The sequence below is a fragment of the Aedes aegypti genome, chromosome 1 (assembly GCF_002204515.2).
Source record: "Aedes aegypti strain LVP_AGWG chromosome 1, AaegL5.0 Primary Assembly, whole genome shotgun sequence".
NCBI classification, from domain to species: domain Eukaryota; kingdom Metazoa; phylum Arthropoda; class Insecta; order Diptera; family Culicidae; genus Aedes; species Aedes aegypti.
The window spans coordinates 42,873,646-42,900,252 of NC_035107.1; the positions used below are offsets into that span (position 1 = coordinate 42,873,646).

Sequence of the window (26,607 nt, forward strand, 5' to 3'; positions counted from 1 at the left end):
TTCAGAGCAATTCCATGATCTATTTATATTCGATGTACTTAGCATAGAACATGAACCACCAAAGAACCATTCTTGAAAAAATGAATCAGAATAATTCTAAACTTCCCCAGAAATGACTAGCACTTACCTCATTTATGATGAAACTGGAAGAATTACCGCATTCCAATTTCAGATTAACGTTGATGTTTCCTGAAACGAAGAAGAAAGTTATGATTAACAACTGCTTCGCCTCAAGTAATGCCATGAGATACCCATACCCTGGGACACCCATACCCAGCATTTCTTCTTCTACTTTCTGACGTTACATCCTGCCTGCGGAAGAGTCTGCTTCTCAGCCTAGTGTTCTTAAACCCGAATAGGCCTGATTGAAAGAAAAAATATTAAAACTCTCACCGCTCAGCGAATACTTAACGGATTTCAATTATGTTTTGTCAGTATCGTACTCGTACACACATCTAGTTTTTAAAAGTGGTCAAAGGATCTCGCTGTGACCATTCTCAGAAAATAAATTAGTTTCTTTTTAACCACTACCGAATACAGACGTCTTAGCCAGGCCCAGATATGGGAGGGGTGCCAAGGGGGCAAATGCCACGGGCCACGATCAAGCCCAAAAACTGTTTATTTGAAACCTTCATGTAGACATGTTGTCACGATGAGATGGGTTCCAATAAATTGGTCAGATGAAGTTAAGTATCTAGGGTCCATGCTAGATAAGAATTTAACTTTCAAAAATCACATTGAGGGCATTTTTGTGTACCACCCCTAAGCTTTATTTTGATATACAAATTTTAGCGACCTATAAACCTAGCAGTGCAGTGTGAAAATCATTTTTTCTATAATTCCTCAAATCGGGTAGCTGTCTTCAGCAAAGTTGTAGATAATGATAAATGAAAGTTTTTCTGTTCAGACACCAACTTTGTACATATGCTTGTTCACGAGTTACAGAGCATTTTGTATAAAATACCCCTAAAATCAGATTTTTTAGTATAACTTTTTCTGAAATAATTTGCAATGGGGTGGAATGATTCACATTTACATGGGGGTTTTTCAGGGGCCTTCCTTAACAGAGTGATTAGAGTCCGCGGCTACAAAGCAAAGCCATGCTGAAGGTGTCTGGGTTCGATTCCCGTTAATGTCAAGAAGAAGAAGATAGGGGTTTTTTCTCGACCGAATTGTCTAAAACTATGCAATAAGAAACATATTTAAGCCAAATATGAGCTCAGTAGATTTCGATCAGTGAATAAAATAATTAAATTGTTAGATTCTATGAGATAATTTCACAACACAAAATAGGGTGCTCATATCACCCCATCGACAAAAAAATCGAAAAATTCATTCGTGCTTTTTTTAAGACAACGGAAATCGTGCATATCTAGTGTATTGATCTAAAAATTGCAATTCTAACGACTTTTCTTAAGATGGCCAAAATGCCCCACTTTCCCCTAGACGAAATTCACACGTACCAATGCCACGGTATTGGTTATCTTTATTTCATGTGATAGACAAAAAAATAATTAAAGAAACTGAACGTAGACTAAAAAGTTACGGTTCATACAAAACTCTACGCTTTCTCATACAAAAAGTGTTACGGAAGGAAGGGCTTGCAAATTTTCAATTTTAAGTGTTACGTAACGAATGGATGCAGCCCCTCATCAAAATTATTGTTAATTTGATTGTTTCATGAGTGCGCGATATTAGGCATTCTTCTGCGCGGAAAAGCGTTTAAAAAATGCGCGGAATTAGGCAATTTAACGAGTGAACTATTTCAAAAAAAATCACGAATGTAAATTATGAATACAGTCTAGTTTATATTTTTCCCATAATCTAGAATAGATTTGTTAGCGATCCACCTATAAAGTTTTTTTGTTTATGCAATATTAATTTTTAAGTAACCATTTGAATCGTTTTATTCCTTAACTGCGCTGAATTACGGCACTTTACGGTAGTATAGTCTAATTCGAGTGAAATTACTTTTTTCTAGTTTTTCGCATATTTTATTCTCATAATACTGGATTTTCCTATACTGAGCGTTTCCTGCTATTTGTTTTACCAAGGGCCACCTCAAGAGATCAGACTGGGGTCGCCTGAAGCCCAAATCCGGCACTGGTCTTAGCTACTCTCTACAGGTTATTATCGCATTGAGATAATGCCATCGACTCCAATTTCAAGTTCCGGCGGATCTTCAAGCCTCCCACCAATCGTGCGATTGGCAGGACGAGAAAACTGGTCGTCGTGGAAGTTCTTTAGCTGGAAGGACTCTGAGAAGCGGTGAAGCCCAAGAAAAATGAAGATGGAACATTTGAAGCGGTCGAAGAGAAAAACGACCTTCAAGCCCGATTGAAGCTGATCCTGCTCCTGGACCTGGCAATCTACGTCCACATTGAAAACACGTAACCGGCGCGTGCGGCGTGAAACAAATTAGAAGACAAGGGGCTATCTCGGCAAACCAGCTCGCTCCACAAGCTCATCAAGTCGGATCTGGATTCGTGCAGCTCGATGGAAGAGTACGTGAACCAGGTAATTTCGACTGAACCAGCTGAACGTCATCGGATTCATGCTGCCAGATTTGTGGGTCGGAATGATCGCACAATGCAGGAAATGTGACCAGTTCGGACACATCGCAAGGGTCTGCAAGGATTCCAGAAAGGGCGAAACGTTTTGCAAGGTGCATTCCACGTTTGGATAAGGTAACGCGAATGACTGGATTTTCGACTCAGCGGCGTACATGACGAGCAACAAGCTACTCTTGGACAGCATCGAAAGGCAAGCGGTAAGGTGGTTCCTTGAAACTGCAGCGAACGAAGGTACGATGTAAATCGTTGCCTGTGGCAATGCAAACGTTCAACCGAAGTGCACAGGTGATCAACTCAGCGTGACAGCAAGTGGCGTGCAGCTGATTTCGGGATTGACGGCAAACCTTCTTTCGCAGAATCGTACAGAAGGATTACTCCGATCAATTCAGAAATATGCACAATGGCTATGGCGAGCGGGTGGCGACTGGTAGCCACTCCAATCACCAATTCAAGCTGGACCAGGTGGTGAGTAAACCAAATGAAGTTTTGTCGTGTTATGCTGCAGGGAGTTTTGAGCTCTGGCACATACGAATGGGTCATCTCGGTGCCGGAAATCTGAAGAAGCTCGTAAGTGGTTTGGCAACCGGCAGCGTGCTGAATAAAGACGCTAATGCAGATTGTCGGATACTAGTCCATTCGGATGACAGCGGTCCGATGGAAACGAACTCGATTGGCGGTAATCGGTTCTACATCACGTTCATCGATGGCATGACGTGGCGTATGTTCGTGTACTTCCTGAAAACAAAATCAGAGGGAGAAATATTCGATGGTGGAGCGCCAAAGCGGCAAGAAGCTTAAAGCGATCCAAACGGACAGCGGTAAGGAATACCCGAACAAAATTTTTCAAGGACGCTAACAGAGAGAATACATGCGGCACGAAACGACGAACGCCCCAGCCTGCTATTCGAAGGTAAATTGTTGAAAAGCTTCTGGTCGGAGGTCGTATCTACAGCAGTGTATCTCATTAACCGATCTCCGACTCTTGGATATAATCTGACCGCTGAGGAAGCCTGGAGTGGAAGGAAACCCAACATTTCACGTCTGCGTGTGTTTGGGACAAAAGCAATGGTTCAAGTTCCAAAGCAGAAGAGGTGTAAGTGGGATCCCAAATCCCATGAATGCGTTTTAACAGGCTACGATGAAGAAACCAAATGATATCGATTGTACGACCCGAAGAAGAGGTCAACCATCGTGAGTCGGGAAGTGATTTTCCTGGATGTAGGTGTTTCATCTGACGCGATGTTTCCAGCGGAACCACGTAAGAGACCAACAACGTTCGTTCGATTAGACTTCGAGGAGCCGGTTCCATACCCCGCACCGGAGATACCCGCTGCGGAACGAGAAGATCCGATAATCGACGACGATGCGGAAACAGATGACGAATTCGAAGAATGTGTATCAAGCGATGATAGCGGTACAAGCACTGTAACATTGACTGACCCTGTGCTCCCTTCGCGACAATCTTCATAACCACCTCGGTCAAAGGTGTTGAGGAGCAGCGAACGGGAGCACGTTCTGCCAGGCAAGTATAAACACTTTCATGTTGACAGCACTAGGCTACCCGGTTTACCACTTCCAAAACCAATCTCCGACGATTATTCGAGCGACTTCCACGCGATGACGATGGTTTTGTGGCGATTACATCTGGCATGGATGGCAGATTATGAGATGACCCCATTTCGCATCAAGAAGCACTGGATCGGACGTATAGCAACGCATTTCGGCGTGCTATGCAGGACCAATTTGATGCTCAGGTGGTCAACAACACTTGACCCCTCACTCCACTTCCCAACGGTAGGTTAGATATCAAATGCCAATGGGTATGCAGAACGAAGTGTGATGCAGACGGAAACCGACTCGACGTAAGGCTCGTTTGGTCGTTAAAGGTTACTCGCAGCGGAAAGGGGTAGATTACGATTAAACGTATGCTCCCGTCGTTCGCTACAGTTCGCAGCGATGCCTTATCGCACTCGCATTGGATCAAGAATCGTACGTAACATGGATCAGTGTAAGCCTCTAAAAGTACCTGTTACGAGTGAAACGAGATGGTAAATTTCTAACTATTTATTGAAATAAGTCTATCTTGATTGAAGGCTCGTAACTGAATGATCTTCATTTCTGCTTTTCGCTGTCATCTTGGTTGCGCACCCAAAGCATGGCATACTTGGTTGCACAACTAGTGGTGGTAACATCTCCCCCTTTATTTCAGTACCGGATGTAGTCTTCCAATCTTCTTGGTATTCTGGAGCATCTGGTTGGGCGAGGTGTATCTTCTTCATTAGGCTGAGCTACGGGTACTGGTGTTGATGCAAATATAGTCGGTGTTGCTGTCCGCATGGTTTTATCTAGGCTATCCAATGAATCATTTACTGGAACTGCTTGACTGTGTTGCGAACTGGTAGTTGGTTCTGGACTAGGGTTCGTCTGAGTAGGAACTGTTAATCCAAAACTTTCAATCAGTATATCCAAAGGCAATGGAACTGAACGTAACGGTTGTTCGACATCGTTGTATCTAGGACGTAACTGATTTGCGTGAGTACGTATCAACTTGCAACGGCCAGAAACTTGATCCAGAAGGACATTGTAGTTCACATTTCCAACTGCTTCAATAATCGTTCCAGGCTGCCATTTCCAATTGGACGCATTCTTGTGCACTTTCGCATAGACGAGTGTCCCAGCTTTCAACGTTGATTTCTGCGGTTGTTGGATCATTGATGATGGTGCAGTGGGTCGAACCAAATCGAGAGTAATCATCATCGGGCGGCCAAACATCACAACTGCTGGAGATTTTCCTTCCAGAACTGTACTTGGCGTTGAACGATACACTTGAAGGAATGTTTGTAGAGCTTCGGCTGATGGTATGTTCTCCCCGTCGGTGATTTTTCGTAGTGAACGTTTGAGGGTATCAACAAACCGTTCCGCTTGTCCATTTGACTGTGGATGATAGGGAGCGGTACGTATGTGAATAATACCGGAATACTCACAAAACTGCTGGAATTCATTGCTACAAAATTGGCTTCCATTGTCCGAAACTATAAGCATAAGCATAAGCATAGATGACCGTACAATTCGTAGTTGCTACTCCGTGATTGACCAGAACAATCGAAGTTGCACAGGGAATTAATGAATGGGGCTTGGGATTAGCTTACCATTCTTCAATGTGCACAAATCGAGAGCTCAAATTTAAAAGTCAATAACGGCGCCGGCCACGTCCTTACGGTCATCGGGAAAGGGAAGGAATGTTAGTGTGACTACCGTTGTTACTAGAGACCGAGATCACCTCTGCATCTCCACGGTTGTCATGGAGAGGATATTGGGTTAGTGGGATAAGGTAAAGATCTGGGAGTCACCAATGTTTGGTAATGCGATCCATGATATAATCACGCCTAACCGGATTCGCGAAATAATTCGATAATCGCATTAAACGCCGAACAAGTGTTCGTCACTCGCCCACGCAAGAGCAAGCGACGCGATCAATAGATCAAACACTACTAGCGATCCGCGGCGCTTTTTCATTTCTCTGAGCGAACGACGCGCGACAAGTTTGATCCTGCCCCCATTGCCCGCCCCCGCAGGAGCAAGCGTCAAGGTCGAAGGATCAAACACTACTAACGAACCGATTACTTTTTCACCGCTTCACTACCGACGCGCGACATGTTTGATCCTGCCCTAATCACCCGCCCCATCAGGAGCAAGTGTCAAGGTCGAAGGATCAAACACTACTAACGAACCGATCACTTTTTCACCGCTTCACTACCGACGCGCGACATGTTTGATCCTGCCCTCATCACCCGCTCCCGCAGGAGCAAGTGTCAAGGTCGAAGGATCAAACACTACTCGACTTCCATTGTCCGAGACTATAGTATCAGGAACTCCAAATCTTGCAAAGGTTTCTTTCAAAATTCGGATAGTCAAAGATGCTGTTGTTGATCGGGTTTGGAAAATTTCTGGCCACTTGCTGAATGAATCGATAATGACCAGATACGACATCCCTTCAATTGGTCCAGCGTAGTCCAGATGAAGTCGTTTCCAGGGTCCTTCTGCTTTCGGCCACGGTTGAGGCTGAATTTGTGGCGGTGATTTCGCTACACTGGCACAAATGGAACAACTTCGAACGAAACGTTGAATTTCTTCATCAATCCCAGGCCAGTATACAATACTGCGTGCAACTGATTTCATCCGCTCAACACCAGGGTGACCGCGATGTATTTGCTTTAAAATTCGAGCTCGAAACACAGCTGGGATAACGATTCGGTCGCTGAACATTACACAATCCTTGATGATTGAAAGAGATTCTCGCCGGGAATGGAACATCTTGAGAGCTGGATCAGAAATTTGCTTGATGGACGGCCAGCCTTTGTTGATGCACCTGACTATTTGTTGCAAAAGCTTGTCTTTCTTCGTGGCTGTACGAACCATCTCGAACGTGACTGGAAGTTTGCTAACCGTCTCACACAGGGTACTGTCCTTTTCCTCTTCGATGTTAACTGCAGCAACTACGATTTCTTCATCTGGTTTATCATGATTGTTTATTAACCGGGAGAGGACGTCGGCGTGCCCAAACTGGTCAGTAGGAACGTATTCCACATCGAAAACAAATCCCAGAAGCGTTAGTGCCCATCTCTGGAGGCGATTGGCGGTATGAAGTAGAATTCCCTTCTTGGATCCAAAAATTTTCAGGAGCGGTTGATGATCGGTCTGGAGCTTGAAATGGCGACCTAACAGCATGCGGCGAAATTTGGTCACAGCAAATATTAGAGCGAGTGCTTCCTTCTCCACTTGACTGTAGTTTTGCTCAGTTTGTGTTAGTGTTCTTGAAGCGTGAGCAACAGCTTTGACTTGTCCATCGGCGAACTGATGCATGATGACGGCACCGATTCCAGTCTTTGAAGCGTCTCCAGCTACGATGATGTCCAAACTTGGATTATAGTGGGTTAGCAGCAGATCGGATTAGAGAACTTTCTTGATATTGATGAAAGCTTCTTGACACTGTTGGTTTCAAACGAATTTACTGTCTTTCTTCAACAAGTTGTCTAACGGCCGGCGTAATTGATGCATTTCTCTGACGAACTTGCCATAAAAGTTAACAGCACCGAGGAAAGATCTGACTTGACTGATATCGGTAGGACGTGGCATCTGAACAATTGCACTGATTTTTGCTGGATCTGGACGTATACCTTCTGAACTGACTATGTGGCCAATAAACTTGATGCTAGATTGGCCGAATTTGCACTTCTCCAGTCGTAAGTTGAATCCGAACTGTTGAAGTCGAGTGAACAGAGCTTGCAAAGTTTCTTCGTGTTCAGTTTCTGTTTTGGTGGTTTCAGTGTTTTGGTGTGCACGATGAAGTCGTCCAGAAAAGATTCTACTCCTTCGATTCCCGCAATCAAACTGCTCATCAGCTGCTTTAATGCACCCGGTGCCGATTTCACACCAGGAGCTAACCGGTTGAACTGGAACAGTTCACGATGGGTGTTGATTATTAACAGCTTCTTTGATTCTTCATCAACCTCAACTTGTAGATAAGCATCCGAGAGATCAATGACACTGAAGATCTTGCTACCTGCCAGCTTGCTGAAAATATTGTCGGGCGTTGGAAGAGGGTAGTGGTGTGGTTCCAAAACAGCATTCAGTCCCGTAGAGTAATCAGCACATATGCGTACTTTTCCTCCTGGCTTCTTCACGACGACAATTGGTGCTGTCCTTTCGGAATAATCAACTGGAGTGATGATATTTAGCTTCTGCAATCGATCCAATTCCTCGTCAACCTTTTGTATAGCATGGAACGGAACGGGTCGCTTTTGACGGAAAACAGGCTTCGCATGTGGTTTCAGGAATAGCTTTACCTTCGTTCTCGTGCAGTGACCTAGTGTGTCCTTGAATACTTCGGGGTAACGGGTGAGGTATCGGCTTTCGCAGGCTGGATTGAAATTGAGTTGATTTACTTGATTGCAGATGGAAGCAAGTGGTTTGTTCCAAAGATCGAACGCTTCGATGAAATCCAGTCCCAGGAGGTTCAAGTTCTTCACTGTAGTGACAAAGCAAGTGCCTGTTCTGGATTCGTTGTTGATGGTCATCCGACATTGGAACTCTCCCTTCAGTGGTAGTGCAGCACCCGAGGCAGTATTCGCCCGATGGAATGAATTGGTGATTGATGGTGAACCAAGCTTCTTCCATGATCGGACGGAGATGACTGTTATGTCCGAACCACAATCCAGCTGAAGATGCGCCGGTTTATCGTTGATGAGAGCGGTGACGTACTTATGGGTATGTGCTGCTACTGCGTTGACGGAAAGGATGTGATTTGACTGAGATGAATGCTTGCCTTGAAGTTTGCCTTTTCTCTTCTTTTGATGGTCGGTATTCACTGAGGATCCGGGGCCTGGCTATCTTGGTGAAACATCCGCAATAGCCTTCCTTGTGTCCGGTCTTGCTGCATTGCTTGCATTGATGGCTTGAAAATGGACATTCTTTGACGAAATGCATGGCTCCACATTGCCAGCACGGTGTTCGAGGAGTCTTCTCGCTTGAATGTTGAGAACCAGAGGATTTCGGCTGCTTGGGTTGCCGAACTGCCTGGACCGATGAAGGTGATTGCTTCTTCTCCACCAGAGCTGTGTCGTGTTTGAGATTCAACAGCCTCTGGCATTCGGTGACTAAATTCTCGAGATTTACCGTTGCCGCCGTGTCTGCTTCAAGCTTGGTTGCACAACTAGTGGTGGTAACAGTACCGATGAACTACAGCGAGAAGCTCACGAAATAAGCGAGCCCGAAGGACGACGATGAATCCGCTCTGGTGAAGGACGTTCCGTATCAGGAAGCTGTCGTTTGCCTCATGTATTTGGCACAGAGCACTCGGCCGGATATACTATTTGCGGTGAACACGCTCAACCGATTCAATAACAATCCGGGACTCAAACACTGGAATGCGGTGAAGCACGTTCTGCGATACCTACGTGGTACCGGTTTCAAGCTGGTCTATAAAAAGAATGCTGATTCCAGCATTGACGGCTACTGCGACGCCGATTGGGGATCCGATCCAGACGAGCGGAAGTCGACCAGCGGCAACGTGTTTCTGGCCCAAGGCGGTGCAATTGGTGGCCTCTCGGCACTACTGGACAACAATGACGATCCCATAGAAATCCGTTGCAAAATCCAGAGCTGCATCGCAATAGCAAAGAATGGTAGGTAAAATCCTCGCACGAAGCATATCGATATACGCCACCATTTTATCAAGGAGGCACTGAGCCGTGGCGTGGTACAACTAGCGTATGTTGGCACGGAGGAGCAAGTTGCCGATGGCCTTATCAAACCGCTGCAGCGGACGAAGTTTGAAGAGTGTCGTAAAATGAGGAGAATTTCTGCGGCTTGAGGAAGAATGTTGAAGCGGTATCTCAGCAAGCCTTGATATCTATGCACCAATGGACTGATGCACGAGTTCACTTTTTGACGTTTGAGCGGTGCCATGTTATTTACGTGGCCATGGAAACTAGTGAATTCGGCACCGCTCAAACGTCAGATTAGTAAACTCGTGCATTGGTCCATGGACCGATGCACGAGTTCACTAATTTGACGTTTGAGCGGTGCCGAATTCACTTGTTGCCGTAAATAACACGGCACCGCTCAAACGTCAGATAGTGAACTCGTGCATCGGTCCATAGCTGTAAGAATTCTCAGATAATAATTTAATTCCTTTTTTAACCACTACCAAAGACAGACATCTTAGCTTCTCTACAGTATGTTCTTCTAGCCGGAGTTATTACGGTGGATCACTGGGTCTGGTCGGGTGACAAGGGCTTTGTGCTTCTGTGCCCCTGAAGGTAGGCAAATTTCAAGTCACAGATAGCTTTTCGGAATCGGCTATAATGTGGCCACAATATCAAGGAGTTTTACGATGAACGCATCAGCGTAAACCTTTTGAGAGACGAGTGAATTCGATAACCATGATTCCTGCATTTATTTTTAAACTTCAAATGACCAGTTTCGGGTCCTCGGACGCCTCAAATTAACGATTAAATGGCCAATTTGTATCTAAACATCTATGTCAAGCTAATGGGAACGCATTTTAGTGAACTATTGTGTCCGATCTACTTTTAGAGAATTGAAACAGTTTAGTATCCAACAAATCAATAGCCGGTTGTTCCTGGCATTGAGTCCGAATAGTAATATACGGTACATTCTAAACGGTGAAAAACTCATCATTTATAATGTTGAATATCATTTCTTAATGATTTATGCAAATTTAAGTGATTGCCATTACAAATAAATAAAGCTAACTTGGCATGTCCCAAAATATCGTCCTTTTTACCTGATATGGCCCAGTTCCTCTGACCACTTCTAGAAACTAGATATGTGTGCCAGTATACTGACAAAATATCATTTGAATCCATTTAGTATTTGCTGAGCGGTGCGGGTTTTAGTTTTTTTTGCTTTCACTCAGGCCTATACGGTTTAATGACATGACTGCATTTGAAAAGGCATGGACTTTTTGTTCATATTCAAGCTTTATTCTCAAGGTTTGTAATTTTCAACTCTAATTCGGCCTTATGTGGTTCGGCCTTATGTGATTCTGCCTTTTGTGATTCGGCCTTCTGTGATAATCCCGTAAATAGCGGTGCTTGAGTCAAAAACTTGTTTTATTGTGGATACAACTCTTCAGCAATCAGCAGAGATACCCCGGAATTCTGTTGATTTCTAGCTCTCTCGATTGTTTTTACCTATACTTTACTGTCCTGTTTTTGAAAATATTTTTCATTAGCTTGTTAATTTGTTCTTCTTCTTGCCATCGCAGAAAGTTATGAGGTGTTAAAATCTTGCTGCTGCAAGAACAGCAGCCCTCTTAGATTATTCAAATACTACGTTGTTGGTCGCTAGAGACGATTCTTTTCATCCTTGATCTAATAGTATTATTTCAGGAAACAAAGGTTCGTTGGTTGGTTTGACTTTATTAACGAGATTTTTAGCCCTGGGCTAGTTCATCTCGGGACCAACGGCTTTACTTCCCTTCCGAAGGAAGTCGTCACTATAACTTTTTACGTCATAAGTGACTATGTCGGGGATGAGATTCGATCCCAGGTCCTCGGCGTGAGAGGCGAGTGTTCTAACCACTACACCAGGTCTGTCCCCCAGGAAACAAAGGTCTTGTAAGTAATTCTTTGCCTATTTGCTTACGTTTATTCACTCTCTTCACTCCATGTACGTGTGGTAGAAAAAATTCAAATGAAAAATTTCCCGGCGAAGGAATACCTCACGAAACCAATAACATTACGCGTTGTTCTTACTCTGTTGCCGGTCGATAGAATACATCGGTTCTATTGTGTTGTAAAACCAGGCATTCGGGGAAGCTTTCTTAGTTTCGTTAGTTCTTTTTGGAAAGTTTCAATATTCATATTCAGCTTACAAAGTTTGTACTAGTCTATTATTCAAGAATCTACCGTAATTCAGCGCGCCTAAGACCCTAACTCCGAGCATTTTAGAATTGTGATGTATTACCATATACAGAAAGTGGTATTGGCAAATATTAGAATTTTCTCAAATTTCGATAAATTTTGGACCTAATGCGCTTAATAAATGTACTTTACGGTACGTTTTACCTAAAAATGTCAGAGTAAAAGAAAATATGGTCGCCTTACCTCCGGTTCCCTCGCAGCTCGCGTCTGCAACAGCAAAGAACATCTTCACCGCCCGATCTCGGTAATCGATCACGGCCGTAACGTTCTTCGTACAAAGCTGTACCTTGCCATCTCGCAGCTCCTGTGAGGCACTATTTTTGCGCTGATTCACATCCAACTCCCCATTGGGAAAAATTTTCTGCAAATCCACCCTCACGTCCGTATCGTTGCTCACAATGGAGCACGTTTTCGCATGAAACTCCCCCTCATACTGTGGGCACATCACATTGGTGGCCCACTCGAACCGGTAGTGGCAGTCGTGCATCACTTCCTGCAAGATCGGTACACCGCGGCCGGCTTTCGGCTGGCAGTAGAATTCAATCTCCGTGGAAAGTTTTGTGTCTTTATCCTGGGGGCAATCGCTGCCCCGCAGATACTTCAGTTGAACACGATCGCGGACTATGATCAGTGAAATGTCCGGATAGCCCATTGAAAGCTCTTCCTTCGGTGTTGGGTCGTTAGCACTCTGAACGGCCATGCAAGCAGCGGACCCACCAGGGCATCCTAGCCCGTAAATTGAGAGCAAAGGGCGACACACATTCAAGAAGAATTTCTTGTCCTTGGCAATAGCAAGTGTCTCATTCACCAGTGCTTCGTAATTGTATTCGGCGGAAATCAACGGACTTAGATCGATTTGCTGATCATTGGAGAGGTTCGTGGCAACGCATGAGATTGGTTCCGTGCACGCAAGCTCCGTTTCCATTTGAATGTAAACCTCACAGTTGTTGTTCTCCACCAGCTTAGGTTCAGCCTTGGCCCCTTTATCCGTTTCGCAGATGAACTCGATCTTTGTGGACCATCTTTGATCCGGCTGCTTACAAATGGAACCAGATTTGTACAGCAAGTAAGGAGCTCCGGTTATGTTATACAGCAGATCGTCGTTTAGGTTGCCCAAGCCAACGACTTCTGAGTTATCCTTGGTCAGCTCACATGCTCCAGATCCTTCTACGGATAAAAAAAACGAGAATTAGTAAACGTGTAGATAGTTATAAGGTACAGCCGGCAAGTGGGTAAATGTAGTTCATTTTGTGCGGCCCATGACGAATCACAAGACCCTTTACATATCTAGCCCGTTGACTTTTCTATTAATGTCCAATTAAAACTTTTTTACCTAATACCTACACGATTTTTTTTACCCACTTGCCCAACGGTACCCTAGTAAAACTCATTCTTACCTCCGCACTGACTCTTGTCCATTTTGCAGATCCCGAACTCGTACGACCTGTTGGCTTCCTTCACTGTGTAGCTCTGTCCTGCCAACGAACTCATGTTGAACATCATTCCACTGCTGGGATCGACCACAGCGCAAAATTTCTTCTCCTTGCAAGCCAACGGCGTTCGCCATTCGAACAAATGCACACATCCTTCCTTGGCCACATATTCCGGGGCCTCTTCCTGCGCGGTAGGATCACACTCGAATATGATCTTGGAGTTTTGGCATTTTCCTTCGCTGGAATTCATATTCATCACCAGTTTGCCATTCTCGATCGTCGGGTTCGGATCCGTTTGACCGTAGTCGTGGTACCGTTTCCTGTAGTCCGATTCAGTACTGTTGACGAAGCAAACGCTACTTCCCGGTGGACACATGGTCATATGACCGTAGTGAATTGGCTTGCACGCAGTCACAAAAAAGTGCGATCCACTGCGGTCTGGGACGTGATACCGCAAGTGACTCAGCGGCAGAAGGTTGAAAGTGTAACCCGTTTCGTCCTTGACGGCGCACTCGTTCGTTTTGACTCGATCCGGCAACGGAGCGCAGGCCAGTTTCGTTGTCCAGAACATAAAATACCCGCACTGATCCGCAGAGTAAGGAATTACACTCAACGGCTCCTGCACGGTCGAATAGCTGCACATCAGTATTATGTCCAGCGAGAAGTTCCTTCCATTGCGACAGGGTTCTCCGCCGGTGAAGTTGAAATGGAGTCGCCCATCGGTCAACTGCAGCGTCGATTGCATCCCCAGCAGCACCTGGGTCTGGTTGTTCCGATACAAACATGCTGCTCCGCCGGAAATGCCGTTGCAGGGATTTTTCAGATGATCGCAAACGTCGAACAGGAAGCGCTCGTTGATGTCCGATTTGACGTGGTGGGCTAGTTCCGAGTCCAGCTCCGTCAGATTGAACGTTATGTTGTATAAGGGCTCCGTTACGATGCAATTCTCACCGATTAGGGCCTGAAATGGAGGAGACGGTAAATGTGAGTACATTAACAGTTTGGGTAGAGGGCCGGTGCCATTAGTGGACTACCTAAGCTATAAAAAATGATTACAAAATAACGAAATACCTTATCAGAAATCTTTTGGCGTCAACAGAAAGATTTCAACCTTTACTATATAGGAAAAATATAAAAAGAGTGATAAAACTAGTTTTTAAACATAAAATCGTTTGAGCCACTGTTGGTACACGTGTTCCAGTGGAATGATACAAGTAATTTTAAACAGATTGATAGATTTTTACATACCGTCGGACGGGGCTACTTTTGATTCCAGGGGCTACTTTGGACACTCACCTTTTGTATTCATTAGCAGCGGAAATCTTAATCTGAGCAATTTTGTGTCTTCAGCACTTTTATTAACCAATGTATGCTCTACCACTAGGCATGATGTTTTCTTGGAACAACATCAACAATAACAGGATAAACAAGAAAACATTTCAAAAAAGTCCGAATAAATATTCACAAGGTATAAAACATTGGCTATACAAACATTGTTTGAATTTTACCCATGTCGTGGAAACTTATTGGGAGCATCACAAAACTATCGAATCGTCATGTTTCATGAAAATCTTGTGATTTGTTTTGCTTAAAATTGTTGTTTTATTCAAATAATTGATCAAAGGTCTTATTTTTGCGACTTTTATTTTATTATAATGTTTTGGTTTGTGTATTTTACAACATAAAAAAAATAAAATAAATGTCTGTAAAAGTGAATAGACATAAAACACACATATTTCAATACGTACCAATGTCAAATTCGCAACATAATCTCTAAAAAACTATTTTTCGTCATATTTTACATGAATTTGTAGTACAGAACAGTAGCATCCTTCAAATGCTTAAATTAAACTTCTCTTAAGCCAGCTCTAAACTGCTAAGAAACTAAAAGCATATTACAAAAGCAAACTTAATTCTTTACGATCTTGCTAAACTTTACTTCATAGATTGCGTTTTTAATGAAAATTACTTACTGGTATTAAATTAGTTACCGGTATTAATGTGATCCTTCAACATATCGTTCATATAACAGTAAGAATAGAAAAAAAAAGAGTTTTTGTACATAACTTATTTATCATCGCAGTACCTAGTAGTTGCGTCGTTTGTTTATGTCAACTTGAAAATCGAGCATTCGTAACTGATAGTTTCATTTAAGAGGAAAATGAAAATTTAAGTTTCTTACTGCAAGCTGAGAGTAGTGAATGGCATATTTCGTTGAAATTGATTATATATGTGTAATTGATATTAGCTTTGCAATTTTCTACATTAAGTTTATCAATGAAAAACGTTCCATAACATCACAGTGGACGACAATCTATTGAATCAGTTTGAAAGTTATAAGGAAAAATCATTTCATTGACAAATTGTGAAAATTTCCAAAGTAGCCCCTGTTTTGTCTTGAAGGACACAAGGTTTTTCGCTATTCAAGTATTTTTGTTATTTCTTGATGGATTTGCCTCATATTTTGCACATTTGTTACGTACATATACAACTTAAATATAGGCAAAAAATATCAACATCTATCCATAATTCTAAGAGTTACAAATCCTCAAAGTTAAAGAATGTGGAAATAATGTCAAAAGAAGCCCCGTTTGACGGTAAGTTTAACATTTTTCCCTCGGAACAGCAACTTATATCTTTCGAATGAAGCATAAAGATCATCTCTAGGGCTTTTCTTCATTTTTATACATCCATTTTAAAAACTGCTTTCATCCTTTGATCCACTACTGGAACACGACGGCAACTACTGGTGCAAGCCCGCATAGAAAAACACAATTCGCCGTAGAGTAAAGTGGGGCAAAAGTTCGAGTGGGGCAAGAGTTTCTTTTTAAGATTTCTAGCTCAAATCAAATCAAAACTTAGAAATGTCATGGTGGTTCGAATGCTATTCAAGTAAGAGACTTTCACTCCAAATATCATAAAAATCGATTGAGATTTGGAAAAGTTATGGCTATTTGTTGTTTTTCGACTTGAATATTGTAATATTTGGTCAAACTTTCGATGCATGGAACCAAATGAAGATAAAATATTTTTCAATATTTTATGTAAGGGCGTTTCTAGGCCTATCATAAGGATGCTTTGACGTGTATTAGTTTTTCCATAAATAGTTGGAATCAATTTTTGGCCCATAGCGGGGCAAAAGTTCGAATCTGCGGGGCAAAAGTTCGACCCATTTATAAACCCACGGAAAATTTTTCAAAATTCCTAAAATCTAAATATTATCTTCAAATTTAGCGAAATTTACCTGATCGTGCGAAAAATGTCACAAAAATTTTACATTTTCACTTAGTTTTGCGAAAAACTGCTATTTTTTGGGTGTATTACAATTAACCCTGTTTTGGGCATTTTTTGATGAAAATTTAGTGTGTATTTTTCGGCAAACATAAGTTTACGGCTGGTTTAAAGTATGCCTGGCATAAAAGTATTGATATTTTGTGTTTTAGCCAACGAACTTTTGCCCCACACTATATTCGAACTTTTGCCCCACCGGTGGGGCAAAAGTTCGTTTAAGACAATCAATTTTGAAACTGTTATAATCAAAAATGGGTAAATATTTTGATACGAGTTTATTCAGCAAAGTTATAGCCAATATGTGGAAGGTTCGCTGTATGGTATTTGTTTTGTTTCATCTGCTATTATTTTCATGGAAACTTTGATTATACTACTAAGGTCGAACTTTTGCCCCACCTTACTCTACATTCCATACAGTAACATTCTTTCAACTGTTATGGTTAATGTTCCACAAACAGTAGCTTTCTTGTTGTACAATAATAAAAATAAGCTTTAGATTATAAAAAATCATTTGAGTAATGCATATCAAATTGTAACAGTATCTAATTTTGTCATGGCATTGTGAAACTATATGGGGGTTTAAATTCGTGCGAAATAGTTGAAGTATAAGGCCACGGTTTGCCGAATGGTAGAGGCACGCTTAAAAGTAACCAATTAGTAGTGTATGTTTTGTACAAAGATATAATATTTTTTCATAACAATTGGGCCGTAAAAGAGTTTAATTTTAGATAATAAAAATACGGTAAAATTGATTATGTTCGATACATTTGATTAAAATCGTGAAAACACAAAATTTATTTTAAATATGTTGTGCAACTTCAACAATCGTAGTGATGTTTTTTAAGCGTGTATGCATTTGTGCAATTGAAAAAAAAAAAACAAAACAAAAATCACTAATGTCGTTTTCGTTTTTAGGAACTGGGTCGGTGATCAACACATAAACAAACAAACGTCAAGCAAATTGTAGTTCGGTCGAACTAAAGAGTCTAAATTATAAAGAGACGAAATCTGATCATATTCAAAATAAATCAGCTAGCAACTATGCCAAATCTATTACGCAGCACTGCCAATGTTGAATCCCACGCTAAAAGTGAGTCACAGGTTCTATGTGTTAAATTTTTACAGGTTTGGGTAACGAATGAAAAATTGACTGAATGTGTGGAAAACCAATGTAATGAGTAGAGCATTCTTTATGCAAAGCATGAAAATTGCAACCGACACTCATGTATTCAGAAAATATGCTACTTCAGAAGAAGCAAAATTTTCGTGGGCGATAACATTTTTGTGTGAGCCGTTTTCAGCTTGTGTGAAAAAGTGTTTGACAAGTCTCCTGCTCGATTGGAATGACATTGACAGTAAACTTGGAATTCCAATTGGAACATTTCGCTTCTTTGCTTATAGTTTCTTTAGGTCGAACCTGAATCAGGTTGGGGTTGAAACTGTGATTCAGAACGGGTTGCGCCAGTTCCAACCTAGGTTCAAAAACGAATTCGACATAAGATGCGTATTTCCAATCGAAGTTTTGATTGCCTGAAAAAGTATATGTTTTCCGAAATTTAATTGTAATCCGGTTGAACTATAGCGCTGGTGAGTAAATCTTTTAAAAGTTCTATAAAACTGCGGCCAATTCAATGTTGTGTTTTCAACAGGATCGCGATACTCGAGCAAGCTGTTGGATGCAAAATGAAGCTAGCCTACCGCTTTCGCTGCCTCCACCAGCAACTAGAGTTAGACGAGGAACCGATGCGAGAACAAACAGTGACATAACCCGACCAGAAGGAAGAAACAAGATTATAACAGATTGTGTTCCCCTGATATGATTTTTTTATATCACCAGTTGTTGGGCGGTAATAAACGAATCGTCAATTCTGTCAATTTATTGATGGTTAATACGGATGATAAATTACAAAATTCCTGTGAAACAGTATAATTTTAGTGTGTGATGATCTTTTAAATAATGTTACTCTTACTTGTAGTAATTCGTTACCGCTCAACCGTCCAAATATGACTTTTTCTGTCTATAGACATATAATCCGTCCTGTAACAAGAGTTGACTTCATATATCTAATATGCACGAAATAATTTATCCGCTCACCTTTTATCTGGCTTATTAAGTTAAATTTGGATATCCAATTCAATAGTTCAGCATATGTAGTTTTTGTTTTCTGTTAAGGTAGAAGTATCAAATTGAATCATTTTCAGTACTTGTCATTAATTTATTATTTTGTTCATCTCACCCTTATTTATAATTGTTTTTGATTAATGGATGCGAATTCAATTTTATGCATGTTACTATACTAATAATTCATTATCGATACTGTAAAGAAAATTAACATTGATAGGGATATTACTTTAGCCTTTAGTTGTTTAAGTTACTTGCATGTACTTATAAGTAGCTTAATAATTTCACTTAGTCTTTAATAGCATTTAAAGTAATCAAGATAGCTGTAAATAATTCACTTGTTCTCAATTTAGAAATTTTACGCTACAATAGCTTTAAGGACGATTTGCATGTCATCACAGTCACTTCAATTTGTTCTCGCTTTAGATTTCTCTTGTTCTCATCTACCATGCATGACGTTTCTCCCAGACGAAACAATCCTTATAGAGGTCATCAGGCGTGCTCGACGAACTATATACGTAGCGGGACTAACACCAGTTGTTATAAAAGATGTACCGTTAGTAGTTAAAATAACAAAAATTCTAACAAAATTTGCACCAAACCAAACTAAAATATAACAAACCCTGTTATAATTATAACAAAATTATTACAGAATGTGTTGCAAGGATGTTACAAAATAACATAATTATTACAAACTATGTTACTGTATATGCCATCGGATGGTATTTGCAACAAACTTATAAATGCGATGTCAAAAATATAACAAATCTTTTTATAACTGTGTAACAAAAAATATAACAAGTTGAGAACAAAGCCATTTTGCTAACAAAATTATATCAAATTCTGTTATTTTTAACTGCTGCTGATAGGAATGTGTTATTATCTTGTTATGCGGTTCTGGTCGGGAAATCAGGCTAAAAAGTACGATCCAGCCTACAAAGCAGCAGCAAAGCTACAACTTCACTTCGCCACATTACCGGTATTAGAAATTATGCAGTGCTAAGAATGCGAAATATTTACAGTTGCATTGAACAGCACACTTTTTTGTAGTGAGGATAATTTGTTTGATAATAAAACATGATTTATTAGAAGACAGTGTGATTTCATAATTTTTATCAAGATTTGAGAAATTTTGCGATGCCACAATGCAACCCCCGCCATATTGTGTTTTAGAAACTGTCCAACTGTTCCTGATCAGTTCGCCTAATGTTAGACATCGAAATTCTGGATGGTATATCAACCATTTCCATTAACATAATTCGAAAAATTTGTTCGAGAAAATCGACGTTTTTAAATGGTAACATAACTTAACCGCCTATTTCCCACATTGTAATTTTCCCAATTACCATTTAACAAATTGTAAAAACTGTTCGGGGTACTGTCGTTTTATTGTTACTTTGGATTATTTGTGGAATTGTGTGGTTATTGTCGGAAATAGTTGTGGATGTTCTGGGGAATGGTAGCAATATGATTCAAAATTATGCGGGAGGGAGCAATTTTTTTGCATAAACTTAATTATTTATATGACTTTTTGATAAAATTGAAAGCTGAAATTTGGCAAATCGATGAAACTAGAGACGATCTATCCACCAAAAATAGCACATGTCGTTTCTATCGAAAAATTTACGTTTTATTCCATAGTCCAATCTACTAGTACATTACAACCATTGGTACCGGCACCCTAACTACTCAAAGTAAGTCGTAGAAAAGATAGATAAGTGGGAAATCTTTCACGTTTCGTTGGTCCTGCAGTAAGACTGCAGATCTTCTTCATCAGTGCTCGATAGGAGTCAACTTGTAGTGCACACGGTGGTTGTCTCGATTTGGTAACGCATGAGACCCGTGCGTTACAAAATCGCCATCAGTGGCCCAGCTGAGTATGGGAGAAAAATAAAGTTGTTTTATTCCACGGGGCACGCCCCAGGATTATTCCTTAAGGTTAGAGGAAGACTTCCTGAAAATTTCAGCTCATTTGGTCGTTCCATGAGCTGGCGCAATTGAATTGAAGTTAATATGGGATTTTCAGCTCAATCATATGGGAAGCAGCACTCCATCTCCTGTTTGGGTCAGGAAAATTGTTAACCGCGTTCAATTGAACCCAGAATGTCAAAAACACTACAGTCAACATTCGTTCGTTGCACTAATCCTGTAGCAATAGAAATATTAGTAGTAGAACGCTAATGGCGCTGTTCTCACAAAACTGAATTACCGTCGATGGGGGTGACAATGGGTCTAGGGGGTGAGATTGGGTCAAAACGAAAAAATATGTTTTGTGAAACATTTCAGCTAATAACGCTGATATTACTAAAATTAATTATTCATATGTTAGGGAACATATTATTACACATAATTCATAACGATATACATTTTTAGAAATAGTAGTTTTTGTGTACTACGTCAATAAACTTGCATGTTCAAACTAGATAAAATTTACAACATTAAATTTCTCATGTACAAAGTATCACGCAAGTACTCTAGCCTCTATCGTTGTATTAGTAGAATGTTGAAAGTCTTTTCATTACACATCACAGGGATTTTCCTGAATCTGTTCGATTTTCCCACAAAAAAATCATTTTTTTCGGTACGATGTCTAAAACATAGAAAATGGGGGTGAGATTGGGTCAAGCAAGAACGAAAGTAAATGAAATTCCAAGTCCACTTTTTTGACATTTTACGGTGCCGGGTGTTCTATTTTTTCATTAAGATGTGCTTATTCTTTCTAAATACAGCATCTCTGAAACATCAAACAAGCCTACTTGAATATTCCGTGCATTGAATAACAATGCAACGCATTTCGACAACTTCTCAAACCAGCAACTGTGTTTCGTGCGCAGCAACATCGTGAATTTTTATCAAAAGGGTGTTTGTTTTCTAAATTTGATTATTTATCAGTGTTTTCATATTATAGAAACATCTCACGGAAGTACAAATGAGTTGGATCGCTGAAATACTAGGATTATGACGTCAACTTCTGCCTGAAATTTATTGATCGTGGAATGTCGCACCGAAATTTAACTATTTGCGAAGGTTTAAAATAATCACTGTTTCAGTACACCTTTGGGGAAACTGAATGGGCTTTGTAGCAATGGGAATGAGACTTTGAAGACAATTTGAGGGAAAAACCAAGAAAATTTATGTAAACTTGACGATAAATGTTGGGTTTACATATTTTTTCTCATAGCTTTTCAATTTTCAGTATAATCTTTTTTTAAGTGGGTTTATCAGTTTATCAGTTTATCATACTTGTGAAACATCTTAGATATCTTTTTGTCTTGTTTGCATCGTTTTTTGTCAATATTTTTCAGTTGAAATCATATTCTAAAAAACAAGTTAAGGTACCGTGGGGCAAGTGGGTAATGGAATTCGCATAGTTGAGATTCTTCAAATTCTAGAGACTTTAAATTGAAACAAATGAGGTTGTGTATATTTTTTAGTTTGACTCCCACCAAATATAAGCAGCATGCTGAAATTGATTTTTATGAAAAATTGAAGAAAAAAATACAGAAAAAGTTTTTGAAAAATGTCTCTTTACTTTTCACTTGCCCCAAAAGTGGGGTAAGTGAAAAGTTTACCGTTTTGAACAATAAATTCAAAAATAAACAGTTATATTCACGATTTCTATTAGCTTTAACATTTGTTAAGGCTTACCAATGAACAATAACATAAGTAACATGTAAACAAAGAAAATGTTATTATTTTCACTTGAATTTTCTTATGTGCAGTTATGTTAGTTGAAATGATTCGACAACATTATAACTGCAACATTTCCAATGTTTGTTCTTACATCATATGACAGCAATTGCATTTCTGCTCTTTAGAATTTCCACCGCTCGTTATTTGTTTTTGAGAAAGTCGGATATGACGTCGGATAACTCTTCGGGAGAAATCAAACGGAATCCTTCAATAACGGATTTAGAATCTTTTTTATGTGGATAGACCTATACCCCATTTTTATGTTTTGAACTAGCTTTACATAGACATTCCACGAGATTTCCGTGTGTTCTCTAATATTGCAACTTTTCAGTCAAAGTCTTCCTTTTAATTGGCTGCCCGAAGTAGACATATTAATATTGTAATGTTTGGCAACATATTTTAGAGAAGTTTCATGATTTCTAATAGCTTTTAACGCTTGAGTATAGTGTTTCTTGAATTATCAGCACGTTATGTTTTTCTATGATAATTGCGAACCATGTTTACTTATGGCTACTTAAAGAGAAAACGCAAATTCAATCTCTAATGATAAACTTTTCACTTGCCCCACCTGATAAGAAAATTGACGGTGTTTAAAATAAGTTATTTTTAGGTCTACGTCGAATTAATTCTAAAACTTGTTCTATTGCAGTTTGAAACTGTCACAGAGGACAACTAAGAAGTGATACAGGAAATTATTTTCCGCAACTTTTTTCCACTGAAAATATTAAAATAAGATTGTACGCCGCCAACTTGTTACGGAGTAACAGTTGACAGGTTAACAATTTTTCGCTCTATTATGCAATAATGGCTGAAAAATCTCAGAAATCTCTTACCTATCGTAATGTTCTCAATTGCCTCGAAGCTTTACGCATGAGTTTAAAACGTTAATTCACATATTCAGTAAAATATATCAATTGTTTTCACTTACCCCATTTACCCACTTGCCACTTAGTGAAAAACTTTCACTAATCGGGCTGAGTTTCGAGCTGTCAAATAACATAGAACAAAAGAAAAACAGAGCTACCAACATTGATAAATTGCGTCTTATGTAAGAAAATGACGTTTGCCTTCGTTTTAGGTGGGCTATAGCCCAACAAACGGGAGCCCAATCAAAACGTACACGCAAACAAATTTTGTTGTATAATCTACCGAATCCATGGTAGAATTAAGAACTGCAACAACGATTTTCAACCGACTACAAAAATCTGTTAAGTTTACTATAATCTGGTGAAAATCACTGAGCAGTGCAGTAAATTTGACTATGTCCATAGTAGCATCCACTACACGGTCCGTGACACCCACCGTACAACACAGTGTGGTCAAAAGTATGATACTAAACTTCTCAAATCTAGAATGTTTCTAGTCAAAAATACTACAACTCTGGTTAAATTAGCAGAAGAAATTTTCTTGTGTAGTGATGTTGACTATGTTTTGGTAGAGTTAACAGATTAATGTAGTCGGTTGAAAATCGTTGGTGCAGTTCTTAATTTTACCATGGATTCAGTAGTTTCTACAATAAAATTCATTTCAGTGTAGCCCACTTAAAGATAGTGCAACGATCAAAATTTGACCAGTCAACTTTCGTTCGTTGCACTAATCCTGTAGCCCACTTAATGAAAGATTTTCACTAACCCGACCAACCAGTTTTCCGATTTCTTCATAGATCTTTGTCCAACGATGGCGATCGCCAACGATTCAAAATGAATCGGTATCGATCGCTATCGAAAACCACTGACTGGTTGACCGGCAATCGGGCTGAGTTTCTAGCTGTCAAATAGCATAGAACAAAAGAAAAACAGAGCTACCAACATTGATTTATTTATTTATTTATTATTTATTATAGAGGTTTTAACTGGTGTCATTCGCCTCTGGTAAAAAAGAAAGAAACAGTTCAACAGATTACTTAAATTCTATCTAGTAATCGAGTTTTCTTCAAGAACTCGATCAATTTCTCCTCGTTCGCTTCGTTGTTGCTGAGAATAGTGCTGATATCCTCGTCCAATTTGGCTTCTAGCCTTTCTGTATCATATTTGCGACAATTTGCGAGGATGTGCAACACGGCAACCTCCTCCCCTCAGACCTCGCAAACGTTGTTGTCCCGTGAGAAGATTGCGCGATGAGAGATGTTGGTGTGCCCTATACGCAATCGAGTGATTGCCCTTCGTTCTTTGCTTGATTTCCTGTCCCGTCAAGGAACCGTTGAGTTCTTTATCCTCCGAAGAAAACTATCGTTTGAATTTCGCCACTCGCCTTCCCAGCTGTATCTGATATATTTTTTTACTATTTTCTTCGCTTCCATCGCAGGGATAGGTATATTAGGTTCATTATCTCCGCGCCCGATTGCCGCAAGTTGATCCGCTTTCTCGTTTCCGACAATTCCCACATGCGCAGGAACCCAACATAGTGTAGCGCTTCTATATTTGGCTAGCATTTCAGCTAGCTGTATCCAGGGATGATTTGACGTGCCGTTATCTACGGCCATTAAGCAACTAGCTGAGTCGGAGAATATCACAGTACGATCATTTTCTTGAGCGACTTGTAATGCTACGACAATAGCGTAGGCTTCTGCCGAAAAAATAGAGCATCCATCGGGGAGTCTGCCGTGGAAATCATCAGTGTCTGTTGAAATGCCAAATCCTACCTGTTCGTCCACTACCGAACCGTCCGTGTAGATTTTGGTATAGTCCTTGTACTTTCCAGAGGTGATTTCTGAAAACATTTTCTTTGCAATTAGAGGTTGTTCGTGTGCCCTCAGCCTTGTTTTAATGCTCCAATCAACGGTAGCTCCTCGATCGAACCATGACCTGCATCCAAGACGGTGTTTTTTTGCTATGGGTGGGATGGACAAACCCGTCAGTTCATGAAAGTGTTCTGATGCTCTTACGACCATTGGTGCCTGGTGGTTCCCCTCTTGCGCCAGCCACTGTATAGCCCTGATTGCAAGAACTTGATACCGCACAAATCGGAACGGCAACTCTCCGCTTTCTGCCATCATAGACGTAATAGAACTCGAGCGAAAGGCCCCGGATATACTTCGGATTGCGCTATTACAAACTGGTTCAAGAATTTTTAACACTTGTTCTCCTCCTCTGCTGACGAAGCCAATCCCATGCGTTAGTTTTGGAATTGTTAGACTTCTATGGATTCTTAAAAGAGTGCTTCGTGGCCCGCTGGTACATCGGCCTCCAATTATTGAAAACAATCGTTGAAATGATGCAATTTTCTGCCGAAGCTCACCAGCGTGCTGTTTGAATGACAACCTGTTGTCAACCACAACTCCTAGAACCTTAGCAGACTTTACTTCCTCCAGAGGTTGGTCACGAATTTTAATGCTAGGAACAGCACGATGTTTACGGCGCTTACAGATGTGGATTACCTTTGACTTTTCTGCTGATATATCAAAACCCGTCCGTTTTGACCATGCATCAACTGCTTGGACAGCTCGCTGAAGTTTCTTCCTCACTGAAGCTGGTAGTTTACCGATGGAAAGAAGCACAATGTCATCGGCGTTTACGAACAGAACGATGCCTCTTGGAATCACATTAAAAACTTCATGCATGCTGATCAGGAACAACGGAGTCCTGGGGGACTCCATTCTCCTGAATTCGGGGCTTGGACTCCGCTCCTCCAACGGCTACTTTGAATGACCGGCCGGTTAAGAAGCTTCTGATGAATCCTATTATGCGACCACGGATTCTCCACGAAACTAGTGTTGCGATAATTGGATATCTCCACGCTGAATCGTAAGCCTTGGACAAGTCTAACAGAGCCACTTAACAGTGTTCTCCGGACGCCAAAGGTTCGTGCAAGGCGTCTTCAAAATCCGCAAGGTAACTGTCGAGTCCTTTCTCATTTCTGAAGGCGTATTGTCGTTGGTCCAATCGTTTGTCCGCTTCGAGCCGTGTAATGAGTCTGCGATTTACCATACGTTCCATCAGATTACCCACGCAGCTCAGCAGTGATATTGGTCTGTAACTATTTACATCTTTATGGCTTTTTCCAGGTTTGGGAAGCGGAATTACTAATCCCGTCTTCCACTGGTCTGG

General features: G+C 40.7%; 1 protein-coding gene across 12 annotated transcripts in view; it reads right to left on the minus strand.

Annotated features, from left to right (window-relative positions):
• LOC5566555 (cation-independent mannose-6-phosphate receptor) overlaps nt 1-26,607 on the minus strand; it is a 552,122-nt gene that overhangs the window by 511,305 nt on the left and 14,210 nt on the right. For all 12 annotated transcript variants that reach the window (XR_002503258.1, XM_021857555.1, XM_021857417.1 and 9 more), the window contains 3 exons: nt 13,420-14,416; nt 12,206-13,189; nt 128-189 (listed from right to left, as the gene is read on the minus strand). Coding sequence is in view for 11 of the 12 variants with exons in the window: in XM_021857555.1 (XP_021713247.1) it covers nt 128-189; nt 12,206-13,189; nt 13,420-14,416 (2,043 nt within the window). In the remaining variant the exon portion in view is untranslated. The remainder of the gene's footprint in view (nt 1-127; nt 190-12,205; nt 13,190-13,419; nt 14,417-26,607) is intronic.